General features: G+C 40.9%; 1 protein-coding gene across 4 annotated transcripts in view; it reads left to right on the top strand.

Annotated features, from left to right (window-relative positions):
• Positions 1-9,257, top strand: part of TFCP2 (transcription factor CP2) — a 63,133-nt gene extending 53,876 nt beyond the window's left edge. The window contains exons 9-15 of one of the 4 annotated variants that reach the window (XM_047786637.1): positions 1,081-1,129; positions 1,481-1,574; positions 2,313-2,403; positions 4,317-4,441; positions 4,871-5,013; positions 8,102-8,153; positions 8,850-9,257. In XM_047786637.1, the coding sequence (XP_047642593.1) occupies positions 1,081-1,129; positions 1,481-1,574; positions 2,313-2,403; positions 4,317-4,441; positions 4,871-5,013; positions 8,102-8,153; positions 8,850-8,884 (589 nt within the window). In that variant the 3' untranslated portion in view covers positions 8,885-9,257. Of the gene's footprint in view, positions 1-1,080; positions 1,130-1,480; positions 1,575-2,312; positions 2,404-4,316; positions 4,556-4,870; positions 5,014-8,101; positions 8,154-8,846 lie in introns of those variants that run through there. The other 3 variants (XM_047786636.1, XM_047786638.1, XR_007135809.1) reach the window with 3 other exon arrangements.
• The last annotated feature ends 6,249 nt before the right edge of the window (positions 9,258-15,506 follow it).

Here is a 15,506-nt window from a genome sequence, read left to right as displayed (position 1 = left end):
CTGGCATTGCCACAAGCTGCGTCGTCAGTTACAGACGTGGCTTGGATCCTGCATTGCTGTGGCTGGGGTCTAGGCTGGCAGCTGAAGCTTCAATTCAACCCCTAGCCTGAGAACTTCCATATGCCATAGGCAAAGCCTTAAAAGAAAAAAAAAAAAAAGAGGGAGGGAGAGAATCGTAAAATTGGAATTCGCTGGTGGCTCAGCAGGTTAGGGATCTGGTGGTATCGCTCCTGTGGCTCAGCTTGCTGTTGTGGTTTAGGATCCCTGTTGTGTTGGGATCCCTGGCCCCAGAACTTCCTAATGCCGTGGGCATGACCAAAAAAAGAAGTTTGAAAATTGTCTCTTCTTTTTGTGATTTAGTTCATTACTGGGATCAAATTTTTCTCCCATAAAAAAAGTAAACATTAGGGAAGAGCAACAATCTATAGAGCAAAAGGAAGTATAGGGAAAAATCAGGGTGTGTCGATAGCCCTTGGATCAAAAGTTAGTGCTCATTTTTGGAACTATTTTATTATAAAACTATATATGATCGCATTTCATTGTATACATTTTATTCTACTATTTTTCCTGTATTTGTATATTTATATATTTCATACAGTAGTCATATATTGATTGCTTTTACATTCTGATGTTTTTCATTTATATTCTCATAAACTTATGTTACATATTTTTATGCCACAATTCATCTAATCAGCCCCAACTTACTGGAATTTTGTTAATTTTTTCAGTTTCTTCAGTAATTAAAAAAAAAATCTCTAGGCGTTCCCATTGTGGCGCAGCGGAGCTGTGGTATAGATTGCAGATGAGGCTCAGATCCTGCGTTGCCGTGGTTGTGATGTAGGATGTAGGCCAGCAGTTGTAGCTCCGATTGGACCCCTAGCCTGGGAACCTCCATATGCCATGGGTGCTACCCTAAAAAGCAAAAAAAAAAAAAAAAATAGAGGTATTGGATCCCAGGGTAAGAATTGGAACGTAGACAGATTCCTTTAAACATCTAGTTGAAGACTCATGATGATGAGGAAGAATGAGGCAACTGTAGCGTGTCATGGACTCATCCTTTCCTTTTAAATGTTCCTTTAGAAATGGTTCACCGAACCACCAGCCAGAGCCGCCCCCTCCCGTCACAGATGTAAGTCTCAAGTTAAATGTCTGTTATTTGCACTGTCTAATGATACTTTGTTGACTGTGTGATTCATTAGAAATGCCCGATTTGTTAGGTAGTATTAGTCATTCATTCACTAAAAGAAATGTATTGAACGGGATACTGTGCTGTATTTAAGGTGCTTTCAGTCTAGTGGGGAAAATGAGGATGGAATTTCATGGACATCTTGTGTGGTTGGAGAAAGAAGACTGCCAAACAACTTCTGAGGAAACTCAGCCTGAGTGTGGGTGTATTTGGCTGTTGTTACCTAACAATGTAACATTGACCTTTCAAGAGTTGTCTATTGAGTTAACCCAAAAAATGCTTTCCCTTTTTCAGAACCTCTTGCCAACAACTACACCTCAGGAGGCTCAGCAGTGGTTGCATCGAAACCGTTTTTCCACATTCACAAGGCTTTTTACAAACTTCTCAGGTGGAATTTGCTTACCCTTTACCCCCTCCCGCCCTAGCTTAGGTTTCCTTTACATTCTAGGGCCTCCTGGTATCCCTGTGTTGTTTCTTGTGGTGGGACTCTCTCTTTTTCTGATTCAGTGAATTTCATTGACCCCTTTAGACTTTCTCACCAGCTGCAACTAGGCTGTGAAATACTCAAAAAGAAAGACCTTACTGGACTTTCTCTGCACATTCCACCTTGATGTAGCACCTTGTGTGTATCAGATATGTAGGAATATACGAATGGATAAGTCATAGTTAAAATCCGTCATCACTGAGTATCAAAACCCGAGTCAAAATAAAATCCTGAAAAGAGGTAAAAAAAATACTTGTGATGCAGTAGATAAGTGTACACAAAGGAGAGGGTCTGGGGAGGGTCTGGAGTTAGGGAGCACGTGTGATGCATGAGGCGAATCTCGCGGAATGAGGAGAAGTCTGTTCAGACAGTGCAAGGATATTTCAGGCAGAAGGAACAACTGGTTGTTCATGAGACATGATCAGTATGATGAAAGCGTAGAGTTAAGCGGGTGAGTTAATTGAATGGGAATTGAGGTGGAAGAGGATGCAGGGGCCAGGTCAGGAGGGCCTTATTTACAGTGCAAAAGATAATGGACTGTAGCAGACTAGCAATGAGGTGCCTTGTAAAAGAGTCCATTTTAAAAGTCATTAACAAGTAGAATCTTTGCCTTTCTCACCCACCTTCTTATTTTTATTCCAGGGGCAGATTTATTGAAACTAACTAGAGATGATGTGATCCAAATCTGTGGCCCTGCAGATGGAATCAGACTTTTTAATGCATTAAAAGGCCGGTATGTAATTAGCGTGAAAACATCAGGTTGGAGTTCTAATGGATTTGGTTTCAGGGACTTTTCACAATATTCTTTGTACAGCTAAATGCATCTTTTTGTCTTTTTAGGGCTGCGCCTCTGGCATATGGAAGTTCCAGGGCCAAGAGTGAAATAGGAGCTGCAGCTACCAGCCTATGCCAGAGCCACAGCAACGCTAGATCTGAGCAACATCTGTGACCTACACCGCAGCTTGTGGCAACACAGGATCCTTAACTCACTGAGCAGGGCCACGGATTGAACCTTCATCCTCATGGATACTAGTTGGGTTTTTAACCCTCTGAGCCACAGGGAATTCCAAAATACATCTTGTGAAAACATTCTTTTTGAATGCCAGCTGTATGCCAAATAAAGATGAAAAATATCCTTTCCTACACTTGATCCAAGGAATTCCTCATGATATTCCATTTTTCATTTCCAGGTAGTTTTTTCATTCAATTAAATATTCATTGATCTGTTCCTATTATGAGCCATTAGGCTTTGGAGGTACATTGATGAGCTTTCTGATGGGGAGAGAGATAAAGATATAAATAATAAGTATTTTGAATAGTGATAAGTGTTTTGAAGGAGAACAAAAACAAACAAATAAGCAAAAACAAGGTTGTGACCTAGGGAATAACCAGAATGTGGTCAGGAAAGACCTCTCTGAGGAGTCAGGTATTTAAACTGAGTTATGAGAAGGATGGAAGCTTGGGAGTCCTTTGAGGGAAGAGTGTTCAATGCAGAAGGAACCCTGGGTTGCAAAGGTCCCAAGTCAGTTTTACCGGAGAAAAGATCATTCTTAAGTTTGGGTAGGAATTGCTTAAGTTTCTGCTCACATGTATTATTTGTAATCCAGAGTAATTTCTAGCCCCTGTTTGGGATTTAAAATAGATAGTAGTACTACTGATGGAGAAAACAACGGTTCAGTGCCATACAACCAAATCAGTGACTAAATAATGACACAGATTGTCAGGTGTTAGCGTTTGTGTATATTATAAGAGATGCTGAATCAAGTGGGAAACTTTTAAGGAAAGAGATGGTATTCAAGGGTTGATTACTGGGAGAAAATGAATGAATGGGTCTTTCATCTTTGAATTTATTGTCTATAGAGCATTTAGAACGAGGAAGGAATAAGATGATTAGATCAAGAAGTAATTGAATATGGTTGTCTAAGAAGTAAGAACGGAAAGAAGGCTAAAGCTGCTTAGGAGAAGGTAATGAGGGAAATGAGGTTTTCTAGCGTACCGTATTGGTGCTCTCAAGCAAAAGGCGCATATTTGAACCTGACTCATAAGATGGTGGCCCACACATTTTGCATATTTCTAACCTTTACATCAAAGGTCACAAACTCAAATAATACAGAGGCCATATGTAAATGAGGGACAGTCAAGTCTGGAGTGTACTGAAGAAAGCATGTCCCATGCAAGTTGAACAGCCGACTGGGTTTTTTCTTGTAAGGAGGGCCTTGGATTGCCAGAGCCCATTTTCAAGGAGAGCCAAAGATTTAAATGATGGTTTAAATGATGTCTTCTATTGGAATGAATTCACTTACACACACACACACACACACACACACACACACACACACACACCCCTTGGATTGCCAGAGCCCATTTTCAAGGAGAGCCAAAGATTTAAATGATGGTTTAAATGATGTCTTCTATTGCAATGAATTCACTTACACACACACACACACACACACCCAGTGCGGAGCTAATAAAACATAGCAAGTGAGCCACATTGGCCCAAGTTTTCATCTTTGAAACTGAGCTGTGTTGCCAGTTTTCATCTCCTGCCTTATAGGATTAAGGTAGACATATAGGTTCTTACTTAAAACATACTTATGTTTGACTAACTTTAAAATTTGCCTAACACCTTCCTTTTTTCCTCCTTAGGATGGTGCGCCCAAGGCTAACCATTTATGTTTGTCAGGAATCCTTGCAGTTGAGGGAGCAGCAGCAACAGCAGCAGCAACAGCAGCAGAAGCATGAGGATGGAGACTCAAATGGTACTTTCTTCGGTAGGTCGTTCTGGACAGGCCAGGACAGATGTGAAGAAAGATGAAGAAATGACTTTTGAGCATGTGTGATGGGAGTTTATCAAACAGCAGATTCAGCATTTGCTAGAAGTAATGGTAATTGCTAAAGTTTCTTGAGTTCCTAATACATACCAGGCACCATTCTCAGCACTTTGACATGTTTTAAGTTTTACAGCTGTTGTCTCCTCATTGCAGTAGAATTTATTGTTCTTCCCAATATTTAGATGAAGAAAAGGAGTCTTAGAGATGTTAACTTGCCAGGTCACACAGCTCGCAGGTGGTTGGGCTGGGATTTGAATCTGGGAAGTCTCTCCTCTGAGTCCTTGAGAAAAGTGGGCATTCCGCAGTGAGCAGATTACCTCTCGGAGCAGAGAACTGTGTCCTGAGTGCATTGCTCTCTCCCTTCCGCAGTTTACCATGCCATCTACCTAGAAGAACTGACAGCTGTCGAACTGACGGAAAAAATCGCTCAGCTTTTCAGCATTTCCCCATGCCAGATCAGCCAGATCTACAAGCAGGGGCCAACAGGCATCCATGTGCTCATCAGTGACGAGGTGGGTTTTCAGCACAGCTCAGTCACCAGATGACAGTGATTTGTCTGGGCAGATGACAGGAGCAAGGGCTGTTCTGTGGGGCAGAGTGGTCGGTTTTCTAAGACAAGAGGTTTGCAAACATTGTTGCTAACTTACCTCCTAAAATAATTCTTAAAAATGGTCTTTTTGCACATTTTTAGGATGATTTAAAATTTTTTAACTTTAAATAGTTGCAAAAATGTCATTTGTAGGCATTTTTATATGACTTCTTTTTTTTTTGGCTTTTTAGGGCTATACCCTATGCATATAGAAGTTCTCAGGCTAGGGATCAAAATGAAGCTATAGCTGCCGGCCTACACCACAGCCACTGCAACTCGGGATCCTTAACCCACTGAGCAAGGTCAGGGATAGAACCCGTGTCCTCATGGATACTAGTCAGGTTAATTACCACTGAGCCATGACCGGAAATCTCATTGTTATATGACATTTAAAAATGAAATGGTTATTTCACTATTTTAACTGTATTCCATGTAACTTAAATATAAGAGTAACTTTAATACTACTGTCATCTGTTAAAAAAAAAAATTCATGGAGTTCCTGTCGTGGCGCAGTGGTTAACGAATCTGACTAGGAACCATGAGTTTGCGGGTTCGATCCCTGGCCTCGCTCAGTGGGTTAAGGATCCGGTGTTGCAGTGAGCTGTGGTGTAGGTCAAAGAAACGGCTCAGATCCAGCATTTCTGTGGCTATGGCGTAGGCCAGCAGCTATAGCTCCGATTAGACCCCTAGCCTGGGAACCTCCATATGCCGAGGGAGCGGCCCAAGAAATGGCAAAAAGACAAAAAAAAAAAAAAATCATGTATTTACTTTTTGCTGGGGGGATGGGGGTGGGTGCTGTGCCTGTGGCATTCAAAAGTTCCCAAGCCAGGGACTGAACATAAGCCACAGCAGTGACAGCGCTGGATCCTTAAACAGCTAGGCCATCAGGGAACTCCTTTTTTTTTGTTTTGTTTTGGTTTGGGTTTTTTTTGCCTTTTCTAGGACCACTTCCTGCAGCATATGGAGGTTCCCAGGCTAGGGGTCTAATCAGAGCTGTAGCCGCTGGCCTATGCCAGAGCCACAGCAACTCGGGATCTGAGCCAAGTCTGCAGCCTACACCACAGCTCACAGCAACGCCAGATCCTTAACCCACTGAGCAAGGGCAGGGACCGAACCCGCAACCTCATGGATCCTAGTCGGATTCGTTAACCACTGCACCACAACAGGAACTTCAGGGAACTCCTTCTGAATGTACTTTTTAGACAGAATTTTTATATCATTTCTTTGTTTCCTTAAACTCCTATTTTCATTCATTGACCCCATAAAATTTCATCTTAATGTAACTTTTTTTGTATTTGACTGTCTTTTATTATCCTACCGTATTTCTTTGAGACAAAAAATTGTTTCAGTAAAAATTGAAAAATTGTTTCTTCTGAATAATTATCACCATAATTATACAATTGATTAAAACAACATAAATGTATTATATGTTTTGATAAGTAATTATTAAACACGAAGAAGAAGATTCAGAAAATTAGCAGCGCATCTATGAATGAAATGGATGGGATTCTCTACCCTCTTCCCCACACCTATAGATAAATACCACCTATTGATTGCTAGAATGAAACAGAGTTCAGGGTCAAGTCCATCCTGTTTTTTTCCCCTGGATGTAAGTGCTGGGGAACCTGACTCATGTAAATTGAGACAGGAAGGTATGGAGTTTTGCTATAACAGCATCACTGTATTTTTTTTTTCTTTTTCAATGTTTGGATTATGTGCCAAAAATTACACAGTGATGTTAGCAAAGATTACTTTGAATCATCTGTCATGTGACAATTTGTGATTAGGTCATTCTTCAATTCTGGTGAAAGGCAAGAATTGGAAACCACGTGACTCCCCAAGACTTTACTCCCCAGTCATTAGGACTCACATTTGCGGTTTCGCTTTTACATCCTGGGGGGCTTTTATGCCCCAGGGCAGTGCATCTTCATAGGACTCCAGGAGGGTGAAATATTGGTGCCTTTATTTTCTAAAAATGGGAAAATGGAGTTTGGGAAGGGAAAGTGGGAAAGTAAAACCGAAGAGGTTCTTAGGCAGTTTTAGGAAAGAACAGCTATGGAAGTTGAATTCCCCATATGGGCCTGTCTGTATCTGTGTGCCCCTTGGAAGGTCCTGAAGTTAGCCCAGAAAATGCATACTCCAATTTAAGATTGCTATTTTAAAATGCTTAGCTTAAAAAGAATGTTTTTGTGTGTCTTTTTTGGGGCAGGGGGCAGGCGGCATGCCCACAGCATGTGGAAGTTCCTGGGCCAGGGCTGCAAACCCACATCACAGCGGCAACCCAAGCTGCTGCAGTGACAAGGCCAGATCCCTAACCCACTACCACAGGAGAACTCCAATTTTTAAAAACTAAACAGGAGAGAAAATAAAACAACGATTATTGTTCACTTCAATGTAATAAAAAACCACATGGGGAGTTCCTGTCGTGGCACAGTGGTTAACGAATCCAACTAGGAACCATGAGGTTGCGGGTTCGATCCCTGCCCTTGCTCAGTGGGTTGAGGATCCGGGGTTGCCGTGAGCTGTGGTGTAGGCTGTGGCTACAGCTCCGATTAGACAGACCTCTAGCCTGGGAACCTCCATATGCCGAGAGAGTGGCCCAAGAAAATGGCAAAAAGACAAAAAAAAAAACAAAAAAACAAAAAAATCACATGGGCAAAATAGATACGGCAAGCCAAAAAAAAATTATTTATTTATTTATTTTTGTCTTTTTGTCTTTTTGCTTTTTCTAGGGCCGCTCCTGCGGCACATGGAGGTTCCCAGTCTCCTAGGAATCGAATCGGAGCTGTGGCTGCCGGCCTATGCTAGAGCCACAGCAACATGGGATCTGAACCACGTCTGCAACCTACACCACAGCTCATGGCAAGGCCAGATCCCTAACCCACTGAGCAAGGCCAGGGACCGAACCTACAACCTCATGGTTCCTAGTCAGATTCGTTAACCACTGCACCATGAAGGGAACTCCAAGCCAAAATTTTTAATACTCAGCAAAATTTCTTGCTTTTTTTCAGATGATACAGAATTTTCAGGAAGAAGCCTGTTTTATTCTGGACACAATGAAAGGTAATACAGTAGTAGGCCAAATGCCTTTCTCAAAAGAATTTGAGCTTATTTTTATTTTTATTTTTATTTTGTCTTTTGTCTTTTTTGTTGTTCTTGTTGTTTTTGTTGCTATTTCTTGGGCTGCTCCCACGGCATATGGAGGTTCCCAGGCTAGGGGTCTCATCGGAGCTGTAGCCACCGGCCTACGCCAGAGCCACAGCAACGCGGGATCCGAGCCGCGTCTGCAACCTACACCACAGCTCACGGCAACGCCGGATCCTCAACCCACTGAGCAAGGGCAGGGACCGAACCCGCAACCTCATGGTTCCTAGTCGGATTCGTTAACCACTGCGCCACGACGGGAACTTGAGCTTTTTTTAAATAGTACTTTACTTCTTTGATGAGAGAGGGAAAGTTTTAACTGCTGCGTGTGAGTGGCATTATCAGAGCTTGTTCCGCTGTGTGAATCGGCTGCTTGTCATTATCCCAGTAGACAGAGTGTGACTGAGGCCTCTCTGCCGTTCTCGTCCACCTTGCCTGGCAGATGAGGAAACTGAGGCATGTTATCATGCATGTTTATTACAAGTATTCTGTGATGAGTATACTACCCTTTGTCCAGTCATTTTTTTCTTTAAGAACCATACCATATATTTTGTTTTTCCTGCTATGTTTCAGGGGTGACTAAAAATCTTTTTTTTTTTTTTTTTTTAACAGCAGAAACCAATGATAGCTACCATATCATACTGAAGTAGATGTGGGGCATTTCGACCTCAGTGGCTGCTGCTTCCTTCACCTGTTGGAAACTCCCCTTTCGAAGGGGATCCCAAATGGAGATTCGAAGGGCTGCAGGAATGTGACCCATCCGACTGTGTGTGTGAGAATCCAGGCCGTGGAGGCAGAATCCCAGCCATCCTTGTGGGCCCAAGCTCTTGTGACACACACTTGATAACTGCCCAACATGCATTTCTGCAACTATTTCTTAGTCAGAACTTCTGGACGCCATTGTTGAATATCAGTAGAAACTCCGTATCATTTAGAATGTATGTAGGGCATAAGGATGATAAGAACTGTATGATGCTTAATGGAAAAATGTTAAATTTTGTGGTATGAAGCCATGTAATTTTTTTTTTTTGGTCTTTTTTTGTCTTTTGTCTTTTTAGGCCTGCACCTGGGGCACATGGAGGTTCCCAGGCTAGGGATCCAATTGGAGCTGTAGCCGCCGGCCTAGGCCAGAGCCACACAGCAACGCCAGATCCGAGCTGCATCTGTGACCTACACCACAGCTCACGGCAACGCTGGATCCTTAACCCACTGAGCAAGGCCAGGGATCGAACCCACAACCTCATGGTTCCTAGTCAGATTCGTTTCCGATGCGCCACGACAGGAACGCCGTAATTTTTTTCTAATATAAAAGTGAGCATCTATATTCATAAGACTAGATCCTCAGTCTTTTTTTTGCATCAGACATACTGGCTTTTTGCCACAATTGGCCTCTTAAAAACTTTATCAGAGTAGAGAAATATGGAGATAGAAGAGGATTCTTTGATTCCCATGTAATTCTATGACTAATAGTATTAGTTCACATTTATGGCACATTTTACTTGTGCCAGGCAGTGTGATAAATTCTTTAAATGGATTATCTTGTTTAAATCCTCTTAATAGCCCTATATGAAGTAGGTAATAATGATGCCTAATTGACGATGAGGAAATAGGGACATAGAGTGGCTGAGGTGCTGGCTGAGTAACAGGCAGCTCGTGACCCTGAAATGCAAACCCAGGCAGTCTGGCTCTCATTAAGTGCCATCCAGGACCTCCACCCCTGCAGTCCCCTGTGCTGCCATCATCCCCCACTGTGACTCTTCTGGTGACTAGGACATACACTGAGTGAGACCTGAGGAAATAATAGCAAAAGGGATAAGCCACACCTAAATACAGATGAATAAGTCAAGACCTACCGATAATGGAAACAGTCACTTGAAGCATCAGCAGTTATCGGATTCACAGAATTTGAAGTGGTAAAAACTAGGGGTTATCTGTAACTCCCCACATTCACTGTCTTTGAATGACCTTCTCAAACTATTTATTGAGTTAGACTAACCCCTGCTTTCTTCGTCCCCTCTCTGCATCTTCTCTGGGTATGGGAAGTTCTTTTACTCGTGTGGCATTCTTTTATATAAGCTTTATGAAATTCATCCCAGTCCCATGCACACTCTTGGCATATACTTTAGTTCTTGCTCATTGTGATTGTGTGCGCTTGTGTGTGTGTATGTGTAAGACTATGGGTTTTCTTTTTTTCACATGTGAAGTTTTAACCAAAAATCCTTTACACATTACGTTGAGGTGAAAAGAAGGTGATGTTCAAAAGGTTTTGTATTGGATTTGGATCTATGTGTATGTGTATTTTTAAAGCATTTGATAAAGTTTAAATGTTTTTATACAGAGATTTTCGTTCATTAAAATCAACCTGCAACATGGTCTGATTTCTTTTGGTTTGAAACAGATTGAAATTTTGAACTTGGAAAATTAAGTCAAATGACTTCTTTAAAATTGACTCGGACAACTTGGACGTATTAGGCCAAAATACATTTTTAGTGAGTGATTACCAGATGTCCCAGTTTGGGGGGACTTTTTTTTTTTTTTTCGCTTTTTAGGGCCGCACCTATGGCATATGGAGGTTCCCAGGTTAGGGGTCAAATCGGAGCTGCAGCTGCCAGCCTACACCACAGCCACAGTAATTCGGGACTCAAGCCATATCTGCGACCTACACCACAGCTCATGGCAACGGCAGATCCTTCACCCACTGAGCAGGCCCGGGGATGGAACCGTGTCCTCCTGGATATTAGCTGGGTTTGTTACCACTGAGTCACAATGGGAACTTCCTCGGGGACATTTCTGATTGTCTTATGTTCCGAGGACTGGTTCTCAGCTTCAGGGAAGTCAGTTCTCTCCTCAGCAGGCTGCTGTTTTTATTTATTTATTTATTTATTTATTCCAATTCTTTCTGAATGTTAGTCTGGGATTTTAAAAGTTCCCTTTTAATTCTGAATCTATGACTCTTGTTTACTGCAAAGGTTACACAGAATTCTATTAATGTATTTACTACAAATTTACACTTACTAATTTTTACTTGGAGTTAGGGATTCTTAAGAGTATTCAAATTTATATAGAAATGAATTTACGTAAGTTTGTAATCATAGATCCTTAACGAGACAACCTCTTAGGCTTTCTTTAGCTCCAACAAATATAGTGCCAATGCTATATAATTGGTAAGAATTGGCATAATGATAGAACATTGGAATTATTCAACTTGCTTTAAAGAATTGCACCTGTTCACTATTGATTTTTTCCAATGAAAATTTTAAGCTAGCTTTTTCGTTACGAAAGTAATACACAGAGTGATAAATTCAAACAATAAAGACTCATGTAACTTTTTCTGCTTAGCTCCTAGTCCCACTCTACAGAAGTAGTCATTGCCAAAAAGTTTCTCCTCTTTCTCTCCCTCTCTCTCCCCTTCTCCCTGTCTGTCTCTCTCTGTCTCTGTCTCTCTCTCGCGTGCATACGCAAACATCCAGATGGGCTCATGCAGTACTAATGATCTGCAGTTTGCTTTTTGTGTTTACCGTGTCTTCAACATCTTTATGTATTAGGACTTAGAGTTCGAAATCATTCTTTTGGAAAAAATGGCCATTCCCTATGGATTCCATTTAGGTGAAGCCCATTTAAACAAACATGTATCTCTAAGATATATTCCTAGAAGTAAAATTTGCTGGATTTTACTTTTTAAACAATGTGATATTTAAAATAAAGGTGATGTTGTGATGTTTCCACTAGGATGAGGGTATATGAGAAGGAGAATGGTTAGATTTGGGGCCCTACTGTGAAGTGGAGTAGTATTCCATTTGACTTGGCATTGTCTGTACTGTTCCCTGCGGTCTAATAGGTTCCATCCAGAAGAATCCACTGTATAAAGATTTGATGGTTAAAAGAGAGTCATTGGGAAGTATAAGGGTCATTGCCGAACTCTTAAGGATTGAGGATCAGTCACTACATAAAACGTGGCTATTAAGTAATAAGATTTTCCACTATTATGGCCCAGTAATAAGAATGTCTGCCCACGTAAATGATTCATTTAAAGACCATTTAAAGGAAGGGGAAATGGGGATGGTCGTATTGTCTAGAAAGAGATGACAGGACAACAAATACCAGACAACCAAGGTCTGCAAGACCTGTGGAAGTGAGATCCTCATGGGGCGCAGACGTCCTAATTCCTGGAAGTCAGGCGCTGTCAGGCACTGGGTGTGTTGTGAGGGGCACAGCATGATCTCACCGCTGGGAGTTGGAAGAGCATGGAGAAGCTTGGCCAGTGAAGAAGGCTGGCATAATGGAACTAGCCATTTCTAATTTATGCCTAATGAAAGAGTGTTCTGAAAACCCTTTGTATCCCCACGGCTTCTGAGAATGTCTTTTGTATAGAATTGCTGCAGAGATTTGGGCTGTCCTCAAACCACCATGAAGTATTGACCGAAGCCTCAACATTCAGTTTTGAAAGTAACACAAATTTCGGGTGCAAATTATTTGATGTCAGGACTGAGTTTCTCCCTCTTCGCTGGGGCTTTTTTCTCTGGCCAGAGAGTAGCAATTCCGGATAGCTTACAACTAGAGAGGTAAAGTTGAGCCTTTATTATGATGATGATTTTTTTTTTTTTTTTTTTGGCCATGCCCATGGCATGCAGAAGTTCCCAGGCCAGGGATCGAACTCAAGTTACAGCATTCACAATGCCAGATCCTTAACTTGCTGAGCCATCAGGGAACTCCTTTTTTTATTTCAATTTTTTTGTTTCTGAATCTTTTTTTTTTTTTTTTTAATGGCCATACCCACAGCATATGGAAGTTCCTGGGCCAGGGATTAAATCTGCTTCTGAATCTTTACTTGGCTTCCTTGGCCTCTGTGGGAATTTGATCTATTATGGCCTTTGCTGGTCTCTTAACACCAGTCTCAGCAGGAAGGGCACATATGCCGTCTTGGCTGCATCTTTTCTATATTAATTCATATAAAGTAGTCCTGGGGAGTTCCCTTGTGGTGCATCGGAAACAAATATAACTAGTACCCATGAGGACGTGGGTTTGATCCCCAGCCTCACTTAGTGGGTTAAGGATCAGACATTGCCGTGAGCTGTGGTGTAGATTGCAGATGTGGCTTGGATCTAGTGTTGCTGTGGCTGTGGTGTAGGCTGGCAACTGTAGCTCTAATTTGACCCTAGCTTGGGAACCTCCATATGCCACAGGTGTGGCCCTATAAATAAATAAATAAATAATAAAGTAGTCCTGTTTCCATTCTTCTTTTCTCCTAAAAATGCTCAGATTTTCCTGCTAGAATATTTTAGTTTGTGAATCAATTTTTGTTTCATTATATATAAACTCTAAGGCTTAGATGAGGAAGAATTTACTACCACTGCAAAATGGAATGAGCTAGAAAAGATATCCTGTGTGACATGAGGTCAATGCCATCAGCACTTGTCTTCTGTTTTGTTAGTACTTTATTTCTCCCTTTGAATTTGAAGTATAGTTGATTTACAGTGTTGTGTTAATTTCTGTATAGCAATGTGATTAGTTATATATATATATATATATATAAAGTATATATATATATATAAAGTATATATATATATATAAAGTATATATATATATATAAAGTATATATATATAAAGTATATATATATATAAAATATATATATATATATATATAAAGTATATATATATATATATACACTTTTTTTGGTATTCTTCTCCATTATGGTTTATCACAGGATATTGAATATAGTTCCCTGTGCTATACAATAGGACCTTGCTATTATTTATTTCTCCTTCTTGCTTCTTTTAATGACGTTGTGTTTTTACCTTTGACATTAAACTTCCATCTGTATCTAATTTCTCCCTTTTTCCTCACCTTTGCTCGTCACTTCCAGGTCCCCTCTGTGTTGCTCCTTATGGATATTGGCCTGTTCCAACAAGTCAACTCGGAAATTCAACTAAGCCTAGCATTTGCATTCTCAAATTCAGAGATTTAAAAGTTATGTATGAATTAAAATTTTCAGTTGGATTAATGTCAATTATAAAGGAACTTGCTATTTTCAAAATACTATTGTATTATTGTACTATTTTGTATTCTATGGTATTTTTGGGGAAAGGAGTAATAGCCAGTTTATCTGTTAAGTGAATTTTGTTTTCATACATTTGCATAAGATGAGGTACACATTCCTCATTTTATTTATTTATTTATTTATTTTTATTTTTGCCTTTTCTAGGGCCGCTCCCGAGGCATGTGGAGGTTCCCAGGCTAGGGGTCAAGTCGGAGCTGTAGCCACCGGCGTATACCAGGGCCACAGCAACGGGGATTGGTGCCACGTCTGCAACCTACACCACAGCTCACGGCAACGCCGGATCCTCAACCCACTGAGCAAGGGCAGGGATCAAACCTGCAACCTCATGGTTCCTAGTCGGATTTGTTAACCACTGCGCCACGACGGGAACTCCTCCTCATTTTATTTATTGTTAATTATTTATTGCCACACCTGTGGCATATGGAATTCCCAGGCTAGAGATCAAACCTGCGCCACAGCTGTAACCAGAGCCACAAGGAAACTCCACACATTCCTCATTTTAATCACTGCAGATTCGTGTTTTCTTGCGGAGTTCTGATGTCTAATTTTTCACTTGAGGATTTTGTTAATATCTGTCCATAAACATCTTTATAACTTTGCTTCAGACTTTCATTCACCTTTTTTAGGCTTATTAAGCTTGACCTCCCTAAACTCATCCTTGCACTCCACCCCCTCAAACCTGGTTGTTATTTTGCCTTGTTTGTTTTTGTTTTCCTGGCTGCCCTGAGGCATATGGAGTTCCCAGGCCAAGGATCAGATCCCAACGTAGTTTCAACCTAAAGCCACAGCTGTGACAATGCAGGATCCTTAACCCCCTCTGCCAATCCCTTTGCACCACAGTGAGAATTCCTTTGCTTTTATGATAGGATTGTGTGTGTGTGTCATACACATATATAAATTTGTGTATGTCCTTTCTGAAAACTTCTTCCCTTGATAAAACACATGGCTTCTTCATTGTTTGTGCTTTTAAATTGCTGTGGCCTTGTCTTTTTCCCAGATTTGGGCTATTGATTTTGGTTAGTCAGAAAAAGGTGAGATTATAACTAAACGTAAATCAGTAAAGTAACATACACTTCAGGGCTAAAATGTACAAATTCTTTATAAAAGAAACAAATACAATGACTTAGATTTTTGTTTTGTTTTAACTCTTTTTCTCTAAGAAGCTCAGCAGGTAGTATCCTCTAATCTATTAATTTTCAACCTCCCTGGAGAG

Source organism: Phacochoerus africanus, chromosome 7 (genome assembly GCF_016906955.1).
Source record: "Phacochoerus africanus isolate WHEZ1 chromosome 7, ROS_Pafr_v1, whole genome shotgun sequence".
Lineage (NCBI taxonomy): Eukaryota > Metazoa > Chordata > Mammalia > Artiodactyla > Suidae > Phacochoerus > Phacochoerus africanus.
The sequence above is the reverse complement of the archived record's forward strand: the minus strand, read 5'-3'. Positions and strand labels throughout refer to the sequence as shown.